The 22,105-nt window shown below is 38.6% G+C and overlaps 1 protein-coding gene across 1 annotated transcript; it reads right to left on the bottom strand.

Moving 5' to 3' along the window:
• Window positions 1-12,098: 12,098 nt before the first annotated feature.
• LOC145499394 (somatostatin receptor type 5-like) lies at window positions 12,099-17,480 on the bottom strand. Its single transcript, XM_081478914.1, has 2 exons — window positions 15,857-17,480; window positions 12,099-12,133 (listed from the first exon to the last, which is right to left on the bottom strand). Exon 1 carries the CDS (start codon window positions 17,192-17,194, stop codon window positions 16,301-16,303), a length of 894 nt encoding a protein of 297 aa, XP_081335040.1. The 5' UTR covers window positions 17,195-17,480; the 3' UTR covers window positions 12,099-12,133; window positions 15,857-16,300.
• Between the last annotated feature and the right edge of the window lie 4,625 nt (window positions 17,481-22,105).

The raw sequence follows: 22,105 nt of genomic DNA on the forward strand, positions 1-22,105 counted from the left end.
AGGCAGACTGTAATAAAGTAGGCGAGGATGTCGCTCGGTTGATTTATTTATACTTGAGCAAGCACGATTTTTTTTTCGGTATTTTACTGTTAAGAAAACAAGTCTCCCCCTACCTGCTGAGAGACTCTCGTGCATATATATTCAGTAGGTTGCTTATATGTATGCAATATGTAAATAATAATAATGTAATAATAATAAAGTTTTTGGGCGCATTTAAAAAACTCAATGCGCTTTCATTACTATAAAAAAATAAATTAGTTAAATCCTATAAAATATTTCTAATAACAGTAATAAATAAAATAAATGAAATAATTAATTAAAATACAGTTCCTCATAAAATAAAATAAATCAAAAGTAAGATTTCCGAAACGAGAATGTTTTGAGGACCGATTTAAAAGACGAAAGAGATGTTGTATTTTTAACAGATCTAGAATCCGGTAGACTGTTCCATAATATAGGTGCGGAGGAAGAAAAGGCACGTTCACCGTATGTCACAGAGTTCACAGTAGGGACAGTGAAAAGAAGTTTAGAGGATAAGCGTAGGCTCCGTTGTGGGTGGTATTGTTGTAGGAGGGACGACAAGTAGGCTGGACAAAGTCCATGGATAATCTTAAAAGTGTGAAGAGTGTTTGTGGATAAAATGTGTCTTCGCAAAGAAATTGTACACTGAGGGAAAATAAAGGGTTCGGAAACCGTCTTTAGGTTAATTTTGTCCCCCAAAAATTGATTCTCTACGAAAACAATACACCAGCATTCCATTAGTGACGTTAAAATGTTGCTGCTATCACCGCTAAATGTAATAACGCTAAATATAATACCAACCGCAAATGTAATAAAAATTAACTGTAAATGTAATACTAACCGCAAATGTAATAAAAATCAACCCTAAATGTAATAACTTACCCCACCGTAAATGTAATACAATTTAACACTAAATGTAATAAGCTGACCAACCGTAATTGTAATACAAGTCAACTTCAAATGTAATAACATAGTGTTGAAAGCTCCCTTACGGTAACCGGGCATCACTCAAAGCTTAACTGGTAACTTCTGAAGATTTCCCAAGAAAATAGCCCTTCTGATGGTTAAGCATTTGCAAACATCATTTCCGAAATTCTTTACAGCGGATGGCGCAATTACATAGCCCACTTTCGAAAATAGTGGAAGCCTGGGCGAGAGAAGGCGCGCGCTCAGTTGTGGGATCGTTTGGGGGAGCACGAGGTTGAAAACAAATGTGCGAGCGCCTCCAAACGATCCCATAATTGATCCCTCACCCATACTCACCCCAGGTTTACACTCTTTTTGAAAGTGGGCTATTATTAGAAGTCCTCCTGATTGTGTTCAAAAGAGTTTGATGAGACGGTAGTATGATAAAACAGATAAAATATACTGATGGTACAGTTGATATAATGACAACTTTAATAGCAACGATACTCATTCATATATAATCACAACTTATTTGTAAATTAAATAAACATATTAGAAAAACGTATTCATACCCGGATAGGTATTGTATGGGAGTAACCCCCCGGGGATGATCTGCCTAACGGTTTAGTTAGTAAAGGTGATTAACCGTGATTGGGTAATCTGATAATCTTTTGAAGTGACATCATATCACTGACGACATTGATGCCATTTACGCCTTTGCCACCCTTAGTAGCGTGTTATTACCAGTTAAGCTTTGAGTGATGCCCGGTTACCGTAAGGGAGCTTTTAACACTATGTTATTACATTTGAGGTTAACTTGTATTACAACTACGGTTGGTCAGCTTATTACATTTACCGTTAAATTGTATTACATTTACGGTACGGTAAGTTATTACATTTAGGGTTGATTTCTATTACATTTGCGGTTAGTATTACATTTAGAGTTAATTTTTATTACATTTGCGGTTGGTATTACATTTAGCGTTGTTATTACATTTAGCGGTGATACAGCTGCTAACCGGGCATATTGGAGAAGCGTGCAAAGTTCATAACTTTCTTTGTTTACACGATCGACGAAATTCCCACCATTTTTTCTAACTTGGGGCCTGGCACACAGTCAAAACTCGCGCATGCTTATTACCTTTTTCCGCTCTGAATTGTACCACCGTTTATTATATGGCTACCTCCGTGAGCGGACAAGATGAATCAAATCCTGCGCTGTGATTGGCTAACCGCGCGGGCAAGATGGAGCTGTCTTGCCCGCTCGGGAATACCCGCCTTGTCTCGCAAGGAAAATTCCCCGAAAGCCATATAATAGATCCTTTCCTGACCAAGCTTGTTCGGTCAAGATGGCTGGATATTGGCCTCGTTCTTTTTTAGCGAGGTTATGGACCTCGACTCCGTTTCGGTCCATAACTTGGCCAATATCCAGCCATCTTGACCGAACAAGCTTGGTCAGTAACCCGTATTTATCAACTGATGCTATAATCAAGTGTTTCCACATGACGTCTCGACAACCATATTGCATTTGGTGTCCCAAAACCATCAAGCGGCGCAACCTCGTTCCCAGGGAGGTTCCCTCTCTTCCTCCCTCGATGCGGCTGGTCACGTGTCTACGTATGCCAACCAAAGCTGCACAGAGGGTGGGTCCTCAACTTAAATTTTGTCGATACTGTCTAGGGAGGGGAATGTTGCGCTGCTTATTTTGAAAGTAAAGCAAGTGTGTTTGTCAGAGATCCTGCCCGACTAATGCTTCCTCGCTATTATCTGAACTTCTATGAGTATGAGATGCTAATTGAGAGGGAACTTTGCTTATTTTTCACTGCTTTCTTAAAAACCTTCGACAACCTGCTTCGGATTAGTTTAATCAGTTTTTCACAGCAAAAGAATTAAGTAACCGTCAAATTATCGACGGGATACATTCAGCTAAATAAGAAGCTAGTTTCTTGGCCGAAAATTGGACTTACCGCTAGAACAGTTTTAAAACGAAAGCCGTTGGATTTTCCAAACGCGCAACCGATGTCGCTGTTATCAAGTTCTTCATACAGTTTCTCTCAGCAAGAAAACCGAATGACCGTCAAACTGTCGATTGGATGAATTCAATCAAATTCAGAGTTAGTCTCTTGGCCAAACACTGGACGTATCAAACTCTACCCGAAGGCATCAATGTCTCCGTTGTGATTTTGCCGATCGAAATATATAAGCTGCTTAATCAAGGTATTCAGCACTCAGTCGTTGTTGATGTCAAGTAATTTTTTTTCGCCGCAAGAGAATGGAATGACCGTCAAACTGTCGATGGGAGTAACTCAATGAAATTCAAAACTACCTTTGTAGGCGAACAAACGACGTACTTAACTCTAACCGAATGGTTAAATAAAATTTACCGCGCGGTTCATTTACTGTTGTGGTCGTCATTTCCAAGTTCTTTGCCAATTATTTTCACCACCACAAATTCCAAAGACCGTCCAACTAACGATGGGAAAATTCAGCCAAATGCAGAGCTAACCTTTAAGCCGAACTTTGATGCATTGAACTCCAACATCGAATGTGTCAATGCCTTCGCTGTGAGTTCGGCCGAAGTTACAAATTCCACTCCCTACTGGGCTCAGTAGGTGAGCTAAGTGGAAACAAGCTTTAACTGTCCTGCCCCTCCCTCCAATCATTCTTCTGGAACTGCCAAAAGCTAGCAGACACGTGACCAGCCTTAACCAGGGTACTTTCTTGAGGGAGGAAGAGAGAGGACCCTGGGAACGAGGTTGCAAGCGGTGGGACTTACTTAGCTTTTATCTGATGTAAACATTTTGTTTTGTTCCAATAAATTTACATGGCCGCTGGCCACGTGAGTGAAAACGCTCTTAAGATATGACATAAATGCCCAGCCATTGGTAAACTAGCAACAGTAATTTTTATGGCATGATAGGTTATCATAAAAACATAACCTGTTTCTAAAAATACACTAAATTTTAGCTTTTCAAAAGTGCTTTTTACTCAAAAAGAGCTCGGTGACCGCCATCTTTATAATGGGAACTGTGATAAGAATATTAGATGCAACGTTTTGCAAAAGTTAAAGAAATTCTGTCTTGTGGGTTCAGAGCCACTTTAAATTTTCGAAAAGTTAAGGTGGCTCTGAATCTTCTCGATGGAATTTCATGAACTTTAGCGAGAAAATGCAAGACTAGAAACTAGCACCAAAAGTAACTCTCAAATACTTTATTTCTGTACATTGTAAAAAAAGAAGTGTATTTACATAAAAAAAAAACTGCTGGTAAAAAATAACGCAACTTACATTTCCACTGGAAAAAAAAAGTTCTCTTCTACCAATTGATAATATTTAGTATCAACACACACAGCGTTAACTAAAAACAATGACAGAGCTTGACTCTCGAGAAATCAAAACAATAGTCTAAGTAGAGAGGGAACTTGGGAGAACACGTTTGCTTTGTCGAGAATCATTCTATTTCAACTAGGATACAATGTTAAAATCAACAATCATCGAGGATTGTATTAAAACTATACTACCCATTTTCGTAACAGCCATGCAACTTAAAAACTCGTTCAATTCTTGATTTAATCACGGGCCTATCTGATTTTCGATTCCTTATAATTGTGACACTAAGACCTCTACTGATTGTACTCTCAATACAATACCAACACACTTTGTTACCATGACAATTGGAAAAGTTGCCGAAATGATTCTTTATCTGCATTTCATTTAGAGTGAAGTCTTTTAACTAGAATACGTGAAAATTCTCAAGTAGCTTTTACGATGAAAAACTACATTCTCCTGACCAAGTATTGGGAATGTATGAAGATAAGGAAAGGAGAAATCATCAAGTGAAACTGAACTTAAGTCTTTTAAATACTCTCTAGATCAAGAGTGGAAGGAATACAAATCAAGACTCTCTAGCAGCTCTTTTGGAAACACAAAACCTCACACCCATCTCTAAATTAGGGCAAAATTATTCTTCCCAAATTTAGCTAACTAGCTGTACTGAACTGCTCAACGATGCAACTGTTTCTTTTCTTTTCTTTTTTTTTTTCGCAATGATGCGACTGTGAAATAATTGCTATGTTATTAGACCCCACTGAGAGTTTTATAAATCTTGGAGTTTAACCTAAAACGAATGAGTTAATTATTATATATATTGATATTACATATTTTTGTGTACCTTTCAAGTATATTGTACAGTAATAAATGATTAAACACTGCAACAAAACCCTACACAATTAGAAGATATTTTTTTTAGTACACGATTGCTCCCATACAAAATGTTAAATTTCTAGCCCAATTATTTCAACTCTCTCATTCAAACAATGACAAAATGGTCTCCTTGCCTTGCAAGTTTTGTAGGCCTATAATGCCAATGGGCTGTTATTCAAAACAGGACCCAAACAATTAAAGACCTAAACCTCTGAACATGCCCTTTAGATGAAAAAACTATCTTTGCAAATACAGGGATGAATTACCTTTAACCCCTCTTCCAACGATGATAAGCATTGGAATTATTTTAAGGCCATTTACTCCAGTGAGAAAAACTGATAGAAGTATAGAGCAAGACTAGACTTCTGTCCTAAAGAAACACAAAGAGATCAATGCTCCTTTTTCCCAGCTGCAAAGGCTATGCGGGTAAAACCACCTCAAAAGTGAGAAAACAAACACTGAGAAAAGATTTTCATTACGACCAAAAGAAATACATTTGTAACTTGACTTCTCTTATACATACATTTGCAGTACAACAAGATGCAATCACAGGAAATGTCTGTTTAAAAGAATCTAAGTCCCAAACTAAGGGCAAGACAGGACAGGGAACTTCTGGATTGTACTTGTGCCACTTCCTTCCATTCACATTGTTACACACATCCACTTACATGTACTTTCTATACTCAAAAAGGAGTCTGAATTGAATTTCTACAAGTTTTGTTAACACTGACTTTAAGTTCCAAAGATCAACGTGTCGAAATTAAACTCAACTATATTGGAAATAACGTACAATAAAAATAAAAGTGACTCATGACCATTGCCCTTAACTGAACAAAAAGCAAACAAACAAACAAACAAACCAAAATTCAAGTTTAAGGCAATGTGTGTGTGTGTGTGTGTGTGTGTGTGTGTGTGTGTGCTGAACAATGTTAAGGTTCCTGCACTGCAAGCCCCTCATACATGATTTGTATAACTGATATCAATTACCATGGGTCCTATATGGCCTCCTATATCTCCCTCATAAGGAGGCTCAATAAAAAAGAGCCGGGAAAATGTTCCAGCACTCTTATGACATGGGACACTACCTGGCTGATATGTCATAATGTTTTAATAAGTACACGTATGCCTGTATACAAACTTTACAAGGCAGTATTTATTTCTTGACATCTTGACACATTTTGATCAAATTTCATGAACTGTAATCCTCTTCCGTCTTTGTGATCCTGTACTTCTCCCGTCAAAATACTGGTTCTCTTTTGTTCTGTAGAATTTTTAGATCCAATTGATAAAATTATGTACATTTGGTGACATTCGGCAATAAGATCTTATGCAAGTTACGACAAAAAACTTTATATACATGTACTGTAATCAGCCAGGACACTGCCCTTGTTAGAGAATGAATACCACACACAGACATGGACAATACAGAACCTTAATCAAAGGCAATTGTCCATTGCAGATCTCATCTGGCATTTTTACATTACTTATTTTGGTCTGACCATTATTCATTCTTAAGTTTTTAATTTTTTTTTTTTTTACGCAATATTTTATGTATGAAAAGAGCCATCTAGAATAACAGAAGGTGACAGAAGTTCTAACAAAAATCCTCATCACAGGTTTGTGATCATTGACAAACCATCTTCTAGGTGTTGTAGTTTAAGCCACTGTAGTTGTATTGAAGTGTAGCGTAAGAGCTGCTGGCCGGTAACTGGCCAAGAACTGATGTGCTTGCCGTGTAAGCAATTGTTGATCAGGTGTTTTGCCACACGCTACTTGTTCCCATGCTGTGTCAAGCTGCTAAGATAAACAAAGAACGGGAATATATATACCAACAAAACAATAACAGCCACTCACGTTGTCTCTAGACTAAGGACAGAATAATATTCTTGATTAGACCAACTATAATCCAGTATTCTCATTTCTATACATGTACAATCACGGTAACTACAAACAGGCTGTGACAGAGAAACTAAGATAAGCATTAGGATTACAATAATGAAATATATAGGAAAGAAGGGTGTTGGTAATGATTTGTTCTCGGTCGCATGCTTTCAGAACAAAAACAGCAATAATATTATTACCTTTGGTGTTGATTTCTACGGAGTCTCTTGAAATCACAGTAAGCGCATGGGATGCCCTTTTCTTCGGTGTCGCTGAAATGAAAAGATGCCATGGTTAAATATTCCAAGGTTAGAATTTAGAATTAAGAATTTTTCAAACTGTACTTTAAGGTCCGGTAATGCGGGCAACATTTTTCTTCAACTTGTCTCGCAACTTTGTTGCATTGCAAGTTGAAACCCTCTGTTGCTCGTATTACCACGTTTGTGATTAACTTTATTATATTTTTAGGATTTTATAAATTGCACATATCTCTATTTACCAGGGCACCTTTAGATACCAGCCTCCTTGCTGAATCGGCTACCCTGGTACAATAGTTACGTTACTTACTAAGGTTGTAAACTGACAAGATTTGAGATTTGTATTGGGGAACTAAGGTAGGTTAAGTCCACACAAGAGCCAAGTGGCTTATCAGGACAGAGATTATCCCGGTTTCTGTAGCATGAAGCGATTATGAGTATTTCTACTCCCCCCTGGATGGGATGCTAGTCCATCGCAGGGTTACCCCCAGCATAAAATCCGCCGGTACCTATTTATACACCTGGGTGGAGAGAGGCACTGTGAGAGTAAAGTGTTTTGCCCAGGAACACGACGCAATGTCCCAGGTCAAGACTTGAATCCAGACCGCTCAATCTGGAGGCTAGTGCACCACCCATGAGCCCAATGCGACTCCCACAAATTACACAAACAAAATATAACAAAATCTACCAATCACACCCTACAGACGTGACTTTTTAAACCCACTGAAGTACATGTAAACATCTGTTTCCTGAGAGGTCCACTAAGATAATTGATGGTAGGGAAACAATGAACCATTGATTGAGTAGACTTGGTGTGTTAATGAAAGGTGCAGTAATTTTTAGTTCCTACTCTGGCTAAACTAATATTTATATGTCATCATAAGTTGTGCTTATTTCCAACGTAAATGTTGCTGCAATTCTAAGAAGCTGTTCCCCGCATGCAGACATCCCTCACATGTAGGAAACTTCTGCATCCACTTCAGCAGGGGTTTCATTAAGGGCTGGGCAGTGGGCAAATTGACCAGCTGTGGGGATGACCATCTAGAGGAAAGGTTTTCTTATAAACAAGTTCAATTTAAAAAGTTTTTCCCGCCTGTGAAAACCATTAACCCTCCTGCTAAAAATGCTAATGAAACCCCTGCTTAAGGCTACGAATCTGATGCCACATCAAGACAATAAACACTAGTTTATCACACTGTTACTTCCCAACACTTGTTGTCTCCCAATGCATTGAATTTGTATCAAGGAACTAGATGCTTATCATTTCTTTTGAACAATGTATGGCATTTTAAGCGTTACTTAATGACATACTGAAGTCTAAAGTAAACACTTGAGAGCCACAAGTCACCTGGATATCCACAGCACTAGGACATAAGAAATGTTCAACGCGTGTAGTTTGTGCTACGTTTTTCCACTTACTACAGTTTCAGATGGCACAGAACAGGGTGTGACGAAGGGGTTGTGCTGGCCAAAGATCTCTGAGGGCTTGATCAGGGATGAATCCTTGCATGATGAGGGTACAACTGATGTATGCACACCACTCAAATCCTCCTGAAAACAAGAGCATGTATTAGAATAATAGCTTAAAAGATATGTGCGCTGATTGCTTTTAAATCATGTATCCCTAACTCGATAGAAACACAGAACTAGCACCACCTATTGACGTAATGATGGCGTAAGCAAAGAGAATTTACATTTTGATGATCAAAGTAAACAAGTTTTTTTTCTTTTTTTCGTCGCCGTATTTTCTAAAAGAAATAGAAAACATGTTCTCCATAATTCTCTCAAGTTATAGAAACACTCGTGAAAGTTTGGAAGAACACAAAAATGTTGTAGAAACACTTGCTTGACGGAGCGTGTTCCCAGAGCATTTCTTGTTGTCCCAAACTTCCACTCGTGTTTCCATGATTCAATAGAAACAGGGTACATGTTTTCTATTTCTTAATAATTATGTTCCTCATCGATGGGCAAGCCTAAGTAGGTCAAAATTAAGCTGCGCGGAAGCCGGTCTCGGCTATTCTTTTAGTGTTGAAATTAAGTGGGGCTATATTTCGGCCAGCAAGCTCGAAAACGAGCGATGAATTATTTTTCCCCTGACGAATTCAATGAAAACCAAGGTCATCACTGTTGAGTTGTGATGACAATAAAATCACAGAGCTACGGGCTGAAATTACAACAAAACTTTTAATGTCCAGTTCTGGTTTTGACCTACAACAACTGCTGCGCCACGAGGCACCAAGGTACACGTGAGTGCTAATCACATGACTATCGCCACGCGTGTCACGCCACAATCACGATTTAGTTTAGAGTCCCCGGGACTGGGAAATATCGTTCAAGTTCTTGGAAATCAAGCCTAAGTTAGTGAAAATCAAGCTGCGCGTAAGCCAGTCTCGGCTACTTTTTTAGTGTTGAAATGAAGTGGGGCTATATTTCGGCCAGCAAACTCGAAACCGAACGTTCAATTATTTTTGCCCTAGCGATTTCACTTAAAACCAAGGTCATCACGATTTAGTTTAAATTCCCTGGGACTGCGAAATATCGTCCAAGTTCTTGGAAATCAAGTCTAAGCCTGTCAAAATCAAGCTGCGCGTAAGCCGGTCTCGGCTACTTTGTCAGTGTTGAAATTAAGTGGGGCTATATTTCGGCCAGCAAACTCGAAACCGAGCGTTCAATTATTTTTCCCCTGGCGATTTCACTGAAAACCAAGGTCCTCACGATTTATTTTAGACTCCCTGGGACTAGGAAATATGGTCCAAGTTCTAGGAGATCAAGCCTAAGTTGGTCAAAATCAAGCTGCGCGTAAGCCGGTCTCGGCTACTTTGTCAGTGTTGAAATTAAGTGGGGCTATATTTCGGCCAGCAAACTCGAAACCGAGCGTTCAATTATTTTTCCCCTGGCGATTTCACTGAAAACCAAGGTCATCACGATTTATTTTAGACTCCCTGGGACTAGGAAATATGGTCCAAGTTCTAGGAGATCAAGCCTAAGTTGGTCAAAATCAAGCTGCGCGTAAGCCGGTCTCGGCTACTTTTTCAGTGTTGAAATTAAGTGGGGTATATTTCGGCCAGCAAGCTCGAAACCGAACGTTCAATTATTTTTCCCCTTGCGATTTCACTGAAATCCAAGGTCATCACGATTTAGTTTAGAAAATTACTCTAAATGCTAGGTGGAGGAAATAATTGGAATAAAATGGCTTACCTTATGTTTGCATTACGTTATTTCTATGTCTCTGGGTTTCTGGAGGTGGTTTAGAGCCATTTAGGCGAGTGTTACTTTCTGGGGGTTTGCTTCCCCTAAAGAGAAACGAAACTTAGCAAGGCGACCTACTGGCCCGACGGCCCGCACTGAAAGCGCCATAAATTCCACAAAAATGTTCTAATCTCGTCAAAATTGCCTCATGGCAGCCGTCGTTAACTCTTCTTCCCATTCGCTTTTTCCCAAGGTTTCAAATAAGTTTATCTTAACCACCCGAGAATCGCTGGTTTTCCAGCTCTTGTTTTCCATTTTTGCTCCGTCTCGATCCGTAACCGATTATCTTGGCCACACGATTTGAATTTCGTGACAAAGTCGCCTCCAACTGTCGAGAGGCACGGGGTATTTTTTGATGCGGTTGGAGACAACTTTGTCACGATAGCCCGGTCGCAAAGCTAGAAATTCGAAAAAAAAAAAAAACCTAAAACTGTGGGCCCAAAAATTATATCACACACAAAATATGTCACACCTTGCCGAAATTTACCGCCTGTTTTTTAGACGCATTACCGGGGAGTTTGTCATTCCTATCTGTATATCCGTAGGTGTGTTCCTACGAAATGTAAACTCTTATACGAGTTAGGTATATATATATAGGCGCTTCGGTTGTATTGTTAAACTTGCTGACGAAGCGTGCGTTAGTCACACGAAACGCATAGGAGAAAAGAAGTTATACAACTACAGTTCGCAGAGTGCTGCTCACTAGTTAAGTTTTTATTAAATTGTTCTAGTCTTCGAGTCTTCATAACATGATGTGCTAAACATATCTCTCGTCTGGTTTATTGGCTCACCGCTACGACACATACTGTATGAGGTACAAGAACTGGCAAACCTGCACTACATGAGCTGCATTGCTCCGATGGATTTCCTCATTCTCGATATTTGAGCCACTCTACCTTGTAAACTTCTCGTCGCCTTGCCCTACAAATTTTTCTTCTCGCCTGAAGACGAAAGCGTAGTCTGCTTTACGCGACTCAGCGCCGTTAGATCGACCGCGAATAGGTTACGAGTAAGATCCGAAACGACTCTGCTCGCAGGGTAGCTGCGAAAGATCTTCAGAGAAATGGAGTTTTTTTATTATGAAATACAAACGCACAACATGCGCGTAAACCATCGGAGGGGGTCTTATAACCGGAATTTTCCGGCATTTCCTTAAGCTTCTTTCTTGCCCTCCCAACTTCACCCGTACATCGATTATTCACAATAGAACATGAAACCGTTGTTAAGTATTATGTTCATCATGCGTTTTCAACTTCCGGTGGATTCATATGCCAACTATAACAGTGTAAAAAGGTTTGAGTCACTAAAGGAGATGAATGTAGGGTTAAGGTGCGCGTCTAAATTGCAGTTGTTGAATCGGTTTCCTAATAATTTTTAAATAACAAATCCAAACAAAGAGAAAGTCAATTCGTAGCATCACTGACACTTTTATTTATCTTTATCATAATCTAATATGTTATATAGCACTTAGTATGCTTTTAAACATCTATCAAATTTTCATATTGTACATTTAAAATGTATTATACCATCTTTCAACCTAGGACCCTTTTCCTTTCGAAAGTGGAAGGACAGATAAAGACCCTGTGTTGGCCGGTACGTTCTGCTATGTCATTGGTCCCTTGATAATATAAACCAAATGAAGTAATTCAGTAAGAATAAATTTCGATGGAGAAAATGTCGGCGACGTCAACCCCCCAGAAGATTTCTGCTCAAAATTCTTTGAGGGAATTGGATTTGTTTCAGTTTACTTCTTGTTTGTTTGTTTGTTTGTTTGTTTGCATTTCACTATTTTTTTTCTCCATGGCTTTTCCAGTCCTTCCGAAACTTTAAAAGGTAAAAGCGACCTCGGGACAAGTTTGGAGTGTTCCATTTCCGAACGGGAAACTCCCTTGAAATAAAGCGCCTCTTTACGTTCTAATTTGCAGGAGCTTGTTATTTACATAAAGGATAAAGGTTAATCCGAGTAACTGCATTGTGACTGATTATAGATAGGTAGCACATGCAAGGAAAAGTGGTGATATTACATTTCGGTATTATTCTATAATAATAATAATAATAATAATAATAATAATAATAATAATAATGATGATGATGATGATGATAATAACAAACTTCTATGGGACTTCAGTGTGCGAACAGACCATGAAATAGGGGCTAGGAGACCGGATTTGGTGATCATTGACAAGAGAGACAAGAGCTGTCAGATTATAGATGTGGCAATTCCAGAGGATAATGGGGTGAGAGAGAAGGAAGATGAAAAAGTTGAAAAGTATCAAGATCTAGCAAGAGAAGTTCGAAAAATGTGGGGTGTGAGGACAAAGGTTATTCCAGTGGTAGTGGGAGCATTGGGATCAATACCACTGAGATTGAATGACAATCTGAGAGCCATTGAGGTGGGCATTCCTGTTGGACTGATCCAGAGATGTGCATTGTTGGGGTCAGCAAGAATTCTTAGAAAGGTGCTGAAGATGTAGAAAGAAGAGAAAAAGCAAACAAGGGGTGTTTCCTGGCCTCCCTAGGCAACTTGTTGTTACCCGGAGCCAATGACGAAACCAGCTTCAATATCATCAATAGCTGTGCGAATCTTTACTACTACTACTACTACTACTACTACTACTACTACTACTACTACTACTACTACTACTACTACTACTACTACTACTGCTGCTGCTGCTGCTGCTGCTACTACTACTACTTCTACTAATGTGGTTTTCAGGGAGGTCCTGAAATAAAATGATGGCAATCAAAAAAGTTAAATTGCTGCTGCTGCTGCTGCTGCTCCTACTACTACTACTACTACTACCACCACTACCACCACTACCACCACCACTACCACCACCACTACCACCACCACTACCACCACCACTACCACCACCACTACCACCACCACTACCACCACCACTACCACCACCACTACCACCACCACTACCACCACCACTACCACCACCACTACCACCACCACTACCACCACCACTACCACCACCACTACCACCACCACTACCACCACCACTACCACCACCACTACCACCACCACTACCACCACCACTACCACCACCACTACCACCACCACTACCACCACCACTACCACCACCACTACCACCACCACTACCACCACCACTACCACCACCACTACCACCACCACTACCACCACCACTACCACCACCACTACCACCACCACTACCACCACCACTACCACCACCACTACCACCACCACTACCACCACCACTACCACCACCACTACCACCACCACTACCACCACCACTACCACCACCACTACCACCACCACTACCACCACCACTACCACCACCACTACCACCACCACTACCACCACCACTACCACCACCACTACCACCACCACTACCACCACCACTACCACCACCACTACCACCACCACTACCACCACCACTACCACCACCACTACCACCACCACTACCACCACCACTACCACTACCACTACCACTACTACTACTACAGGAGTCTCCACTCACTAATGTGGTTTTCAGGGAGGTCCAGAAATAAAATGATGGCAATCAAAAAAGTTAAATTAAACCAAAATTATTACAGCGATGATTAAAAACCTCTAAAAGCTAAAAAAATATATAACTAAAGATAAATAAAGTTGAAGCATTGAAACTCGTAATAAAATAGAAAAATACAATTAGTATTTACGGTTAATACAACTATCTAGCTTATATATACCTAATATTTACATTAATGTTTTGCGTAGGACATTCTTAAAGTCTCTTAAAGATAATTTTTTTGTTGTTGGCAATAGGTCATTCCAGTCAGCCAAAACACTGTTAAAGGATCTAAAAAGTCCCCAGTTGGTAACCGATTTTGTAGTTCGAATGATTTCCTTAGAGCGGGTGTTATAGCTATGATAGTCTTGTCCTCGTACAATGATGTTATTTCTACTCTTGTCATTGACTAAATTATACATATGGATGCAACGTTGCATTTGCCTACTAGCAGACAGGTTCATCCAGTTTAGATCTGAAAGTGCTTCGGATGAAGACGAATTCGGCGACCTATCCAGGACCAAGTTAGCAGCTCTACTTTGGAGAACTTGGATTGAATCCGTTAGGACTTTGTTGTTCTTATCGCCCCAAACAATACTGGCATATTCAAGTATTGGGATGACCATTGTCGTGACATAAATTTTCCTGGCATAGGCAGGAAGCATATGTTTTATTCTCCGTAAAACCCCCAGCCTTTTCAAGACTTTTCTTTGAATTCGATCAATATGACCATGCCAGGTTAGGTGCTGGCTTATAGTTATACCAAGGTACTTGAATGTTGTTACTTTCTTTAGTTGACTGTTATTAGCCATAAGATCTATATCGTTAAAGTGACTTAGTTTGCAGTTGCTACCAATGATCATGAACGTCGACGTTGCAACATTTAATGTCAATTTTTTGTCATTCAGCCAGGATGTAATCGCTGTCACGTCCGCATTCAGTTTTGATTGCAAGTCATTTGGGCAGCTCTCATGGCAATAAAACGCCATAACATCAGCGAACATAGTCATCTTTGAGTGTTGTAAGACAGATTGAAACCGTTTATGTACACTAAGAAAAGCAGCGGCTCAAGAATACTGTCCTGAGGTATCCCCATAGTGATTTTAGCTGGGGGGGGGGGGGGGGGCGAAGAATGCATCATTACAAATCGTTTGTTGGAATCGACCAGAGAGATATGAGCGGAACCACGCCAAGCTTTTTCCAGCCACTCCTAGACTCTTGAGCTTATTAACAAGGATCAAGTGATCAACAGTATCAAAAGCCTTGCGTAAATCCAAAAACACTGCTCCCGTTACGCACCCCTTATCCATGCTCTCTAGGATTTGATCTGTAAATTCAATTACGGCGGTAGATGTTGAGCGCTTCTGGCGGAAACCAAACTGTGATTGTGATAACAGTTCGTTCTGTTCTAAGTAGGTACAAAGCTGAACATGCGCTGATCTCTCTATAATCTTGCTTGTGGTAGGTAAGATTCATATCGGTCGGTAGTTATCGTTCTGTGAATTATCTCCACCTTTGAATAAAGCAGAGACTTTAGCTGACCTCCATACTTTAGGAAATTCTCCATCCGCAAAAGATTTATTTATTAGTTCAGTTAGAACTGGTGCGATGACATCGGAGGCATCCTTTAATAGGCGAGTACTTAGTTTGTGACTCAATTATACAAGGTTCATCGCCTGGTAGATTTACTAACTAATTGAACCAAATCGTTCTCTACCGAGTCGTGTAGACTATTAACTAACTGACACGTTGAGTGCTAGAAAATCGCAATATCATAATCGCACTCAAGATGGTATAACATGACTATAAATTAAATCGTCAACTAACTTAACATCAATTTTAGTCACCTACTCTGAAACTTAAGATATAGACAATAAAACACCAGATATACTTTTGTTTCTAGAGCACAGCGTCTTGTTTATTTTCCTTTAAACTACAATGAAATCGCGATTTCTCGAACCCTCATCATCTGAAGCCTCCCGATAACTAGAACAAAAAGTCGTTTCCCACTCCTCATCCGAACACTCTACCTTTACCTCCGATTTCTCCAACAGTCCGATTTTTCGCTCTAATTTTTGTTTCCATTGGAAGTTCGAAAAATCGGAATTCCATTGTCCGTTCATCTGGTGTAGGTTAGACTTTCTCACGACGGTAATTCTTTTGTTTTTTCATCGTGCTCGTTCATCTATAAAATGTGGGGTTAATGTAATGTTTAAAAACAACAAAGCTGGGCACAGAGACTGGAATAGCTTTTTATAGTATCTGCATTACATGTCACCAAGAGGAACTGCAACTTGTCTTTGTTGCTGAGGTCGTTTGCGAAAGAGAGCAAGTAAAGCTGATCTGTATTCTGGCAAACGGATAGTGTATAATATAGGATTTACAAGAGAGTTTGCATAAAATAAAACCAACAATGCAAAACTTAAATGAAAACCCACTGAAAAGGACAGAGACTGATATATTTTAAATTTAGTGATAAAAACGACATAACGGAATATAACGAATGGCAGGCACAACAGAAGAGTCACAAAAGTCACAATGAACAATGTCATGGTCAGTTTTCTTTCTCTACTGGTTGCACCATGGTGTTGGGGCCGCCCTCCACAACGGACTTTAATAACAATGGACGTGTAAGAAACACAAATGATCAAAAGGCAAATTGAAATAAATGTAAAATATAAGTAAAGACCGTAATATAATTCATCAAACTGTACGAGAAGTATTAAAGCTATTGTTGCCAACCCAGATGAAACCCAAACAGCGGCAATTATTAATCGATATACCCATTTTTTTGGCACACGATGCCTAAAAGGGAAAAAAGTCGCGTGCACCCGTTCTAAAGCGACGATGGCAATATTTGTTAACGAACCAAAGACGAATAACGTGCTTAGTACAATTATAAAATATTCTGTTTCAACTTCATATGAATGCCTGTTCCACAGATTACACGTTATCCCAGGTATATACAACAGACCATACACAGCAACTCCTCCAACCAACATATCTATAACTGCCAAATTTATCACCAGGTACATGCTACGCTTGCGGAGATTACGGTTTCTTATAAAAACAATTATCGTACAGAGGTTGATTGTTACTATAGCGACACTCTCGGCTAATCCTACAGTCATCCAGGGTATGCAGTAAGATAAAGACAGCATCTCAAAGCTCTGTCCTTTTCGTATTACTGTTAGAAGTAATTACTCGTCTGCCTGTGGAAAGAAATGAATTATTATTGCCAGGTTCTTTTTCTGCTTGTGTAAGACAAGCAATTATTAGGGAAGAAAAGCTTGCATAAATGTGCAGATTTTATTTTCGAGAGCGTGTGCTGTAATTCCTAAGTTTTCGAGGTGTTGAAAACCAGTTTTTAATATGCTGCTTTCAATAATTAGGTCTGTTGTAGTTTTCAATATGTTTGTTGATATGTTTGTTTTCAATAATTTGATGTACGCCCTAAATACCGAAAGCGTATGCTTAAATTTCGGGGTCTTAAAGAAAGGAAATTTGGTTCTTATATATTTACAAGATTTCACTCCACAAAAATGTATAAGTCGTATAAAGATTAAATCAAGTTTGCTATTTCTTTAAATCAAAAAGAAAGCTTACTTTAACTTTAACAGGTTACAAAATTTACTGACAATAGAAGATTGCCAGGTGTAGTTGAAGGAAATCTTTGCTATTGTAAACCAAATAAAAGCGGTTATTACACAGCTCAGAGACTAGTACAGTACTCTATTCTGTCTTTCCTTTTCTCCGCAAACGTCGTTTAACCTCTCGCCTTAGGAGCCATCTTTTCGCCCGATCAGCGTTGATGCCATCACTAGTGCTATTTTTTGTTTTAAATGGTCTATTGGATAGCCTCTTCAATCGAATCAGAATCTGAATTAAAAATAACAGTGCTGTTGTTTATCTTTTTCAGGCTAAAATGCTCCCGTTGTGACCGAAGATAAATTTGTAACATTGATGATATAATGCTGTTTAAATGGAACTAAGAATTTAAACCATTCACACCCCACAACGTGTAGATACGTCTAATCGCGCACAAAGAACTAAGTAACGCTTTTCTTGGTATTATAATGTTCAAATGGACTGAATTATGAAACATTCTGGAAGAGAGAACATCCGTAACATTGGGAAAACTCAACGGCAAAGCATAACAACAATATATTTTAGGTTGAGTATCAAAAAGTGAACAGCTCCCAGTAGGCTTGATGGTTCATTTGGTAGAGCACTGCACCGGAACCCCGTTCAAGGCTGAATCTGAATTTTTTCTAGGCTATGATTTCACAACTGCTTAAGTTGTGTGTTAAACTGTGATGGTGAATCATGTCTTTCTCCGCACTTGTATCAAAAGAACAGTTAAAACAACTCTCAAACTTACCTTAGTCGAGGCTCTCCCCTTGAATTTCTCGTTGGAGAATAAATACACACTGTAAAGAAAATGATATAATAAGATAATTGATATAAAATAGAAAGCAAATACGCGAGAAGTGACCGTCCTAACTGGCGTAGAATCGGTAAAATAATGTTGATAACGTGTCCACTAGATATATTGTATTTATTTATTTTCAAGCTTTCTCAAAGAGTGATTGTTATAGCATTGGAAAAACAAAGATTATAAAGCCCTGCAGAAAACAATTCAAGTTCTTTTCAAACATCTACGAAAACAGTTACCAGAACAAATATTGGAAAGATAAGTGAAAATAAGTTGAAACGCCTTCAACTTACCCAGTTGTAAACCAGATATTCTCTCTGGTGAGTCTTTGTGTTAAAAGATTTGATAATTTTTTGCTGTAAAGAGAAAGACGAGTTTAATAGTTAGAGCGAAAATCTATCTTACAAAAGTAATGCACCTCTATAAAAAGATAGACTGATATGGATACAAGCAAATACTGGCGGCTAATAATGAGCAAGTTTTTTGTGTTACGTTTTAATTTTCCATTCAATACAAATTGCTTTTTTCGGGATGTCTTGTCATCTATTTGTGAATAGCACAAGGCGGGTAAAGAACCTAAATAAGTTAAGTTAGAAATGATTTCTCGAGGAAAAACGTTCCTTTCTGCTGATCCGACATAAATTTATAACATTGTTGAGAACACGTCACTATTGTTGCATGTAAGCGCCTCAATATTTTACAACAATTTTAGTGCAAGGGGGAGGTAAAACGCGTTGTATGGCGTTCAGATCTACTACATCACCATAATGTCTCTATATTCAATTAGCTGCACACAAAAAAGAAATTCACTTTCCATGATATTAATCTGTTTTAAGTGACAGTGGACATTATCATCCATTTGGCATAGACTTCAACCCACCTTGATAGGAAACTTTAGATCCTGGTAAATAGACTCAGTGTAAATGAAAATCAGTCAAACTTCAAAGAGAGATATAATATTGGCCTAATGGAAAAATGACAAATGCAATTGAAAACTAAGTGTTAAAATTCTATGACGCTAAATAACTATTGACTTACATAATGTTGGTGAATTTCCATCTTGGACTGTCTAGAAAACGTGCATTGCACCAAAAAGTAACGAGCAAATAATATGATGGCATCTAGATAAGTTAAATACCATTTTTATTTTGCTTCTTGATCTGAAAACAAAAGAGTTTCTATCTTTTCTGCAGAGTATTATTTGTTGTCAACTAGCTAGAAACTCCATAAAAACGTTCAAAGAAAAATCATTCAAAGAGCGAATGTAACAATCAGAGACTGAAAACATTTCCCGCACAACACCTTTTTCTGTTGGTGTTAAAACAGTACTTAAGCTTAACGTTCTACAGATTTGCAATGAGAAACTTCTTGGCAAAGCATTTGTTGTGTTGCTTCGCGAATGATTTCACTTGTTACGGTGATGACCATCTCATGTCCTTATTCATTTGTGTTAAAGAAGACAACAGCCTTTTTCGGAAATTGCGCTAAGGTTCGGTCTAAATATTCGCTGTTAAGGTAGCACACGTCTCTTCTCAATAATTCTCAACCTCACCGAATTCCCTTTTTCACTGACATCTAAAATATCATGCCAGAAGTTAAGACTTCTTAAGCTACGCCGACCAACATTCGTCACTGCTTGATCTTCTTGATGCTTTTCGTCTTTAAAAAATCGTTCGTTTTGGTTTTTAAAACAATATTAGCCTAGAATGAAGCATACGTTTACTCTTTGAATACTCGTCCTCACCAAATTAAATTCTTCTTAATTATTAAATTATTTTCTTTATTTGTGACTGAACTGTAAGAACGTTTGCTGACTGAACGCCGTGAAGCTTTAGCCAAACGTAGACCGGTTTACTTTGCTCGTACAAAACGGATTTCGGGGCATAACTATTCTGCCGATGGACTATTTTATTAAAAAAAAGGAAAATATTCGAAATTTCTTTTCCTTTAGCACTTCCTTTCAGCTGCCTTAGAAGTTAAAAGTTATTCAGGGGTATCAAAGGCTCTAATTTTACTTAGGTGAATTACTAACTCTCTGTTCAGTGTCGACTATTATATTGTGGTGGCCCTGAATAATAGGTTTTTACTGTTATCCGGTTGCTGTCTCCCTTTCGGAAAACCTTGAGTCTATTGCCTCGAAGACTGTCTTTTCCACCCAAAATAAAACTGTGTTCTAGTTAAAACTAAATTTGCTTTAAAATATAGAGGTTACTGTATTCACCGAGAATTGTTTACAAAATTTCCTTGGCTGACTGTGCACTTAAACATACTGATTTTGAAATGCTCTCATTATAGTATTGGGCATTTTTATTTTTTCTTGATGTTTTTTCGCCACTAAACAGGATATACGTACAATAACAATTATCAGTAAAAATTCAGTGTGTCTTTAACCTACCTTGCCAATAGGAAACTTCAGTTCCTGGTGAGTGGGTCTTACAAGCAGCTCAGCAATGGAAAACAGTCACCCTGCAAAGAGATCATTTGGTTAAGTATAAAAAATTGACAATTTTGCCTCCACTTATGCGATATTGAGGAGCGTGAAATTGACGCATTTTAATTTTAAGCAGGTGATGACAATACAAGTCTGCTCTAAACTACTGCTACCCGATTGCACAACCTCAAAACGTAACCCGGCTATTAAGCGTTCAGTTCAGTATTTTTGTTGTTCTAACCTGAGAATATTGAAATGTAGAAATCTTCAGTTCTTTTCGGCAAAATAGCCAGGTTTGAAGAAAATGAATAATTCTATAAACTCTTGATCTTCGACCATGTAGCTTGATTAAAAATATAAAACAAACAGCGGTGATAAACATTTTAAAAGCATGCATTTTATGAACTTGACGTTTCGTATGCCAGTCAACATATATTTTCAAAAGTATAACCGTTAAAATATTTTTGAAAGTTATTCTTACTGTATCAATGGCAGTCTGGAACCCAGACAGAAAACATCTGCAGTAGAAATTTAAGACGTTTCAAACGGAAACTGTCTGTAAAGTGACACAATGTAAAAGCTTTCCTAATAAAGTAAAAGCTTTTCACTGCTGACATTGGCAGTCAATGCTGGCTGCAACTCCTCAATAAACAAGGTCTCCTTAACGTTACAATGGTAGTCAGTCTTGCCGGACGCTAAAATGTCAAAATGGTCCCATTTGATATTGTGACCAGTTGTTTTAACGTGATCAGCAATAGCAGAAGAGTGATCATGTGTCAAGAGGGCCTTGAAATGTTCCGTTTTCCGGTCATGAAGTCTTCGCTTCGTTTTCCCAAAGTAAAGATCATTGCAGTCTCAGCAACTAGCTTTATAAATGACTTTGGATAATTGTGATCGGTTGAGACGGTCCTTGTACGGGAAGAAGGATTTGATGCGCCGGGGGTTTTGAAAAATAACTTTGACATTAACAAAAGAGTAGAAACGATTTACACAAGATTTTGGACGCGTAGTAATATGATCGCTATGGAGACCTATATAACGTAATAAAATAATAACATCTTTTTTGAGGACTGTTGCTACGGGTTCATTTAGCTTGTTCTTGTTCTTGTTCAGGACATCATTGATATTATAAGCGATGATGCCCTAAAGGGTAGCCATTTTGCAGCAAAAGCCTTTTGAGATCCTTGAGGCGGATTGTAACAATGA

This window comes from Orbicella franksi, chromosome 10 (genome assembly GCF_964199315.1).
Source record: "Orbicella franksi chromosome 10, jaOrbFran1.1, whole genome shotgun sequence".
Classification (NCBI taxonomy): domain Eukaryota; kingdom Metazoa; phylum Cnidaria; class Anthozoa; order Scleractinia; family Merulinidae; genus Orbicella; species Orbicella franksi.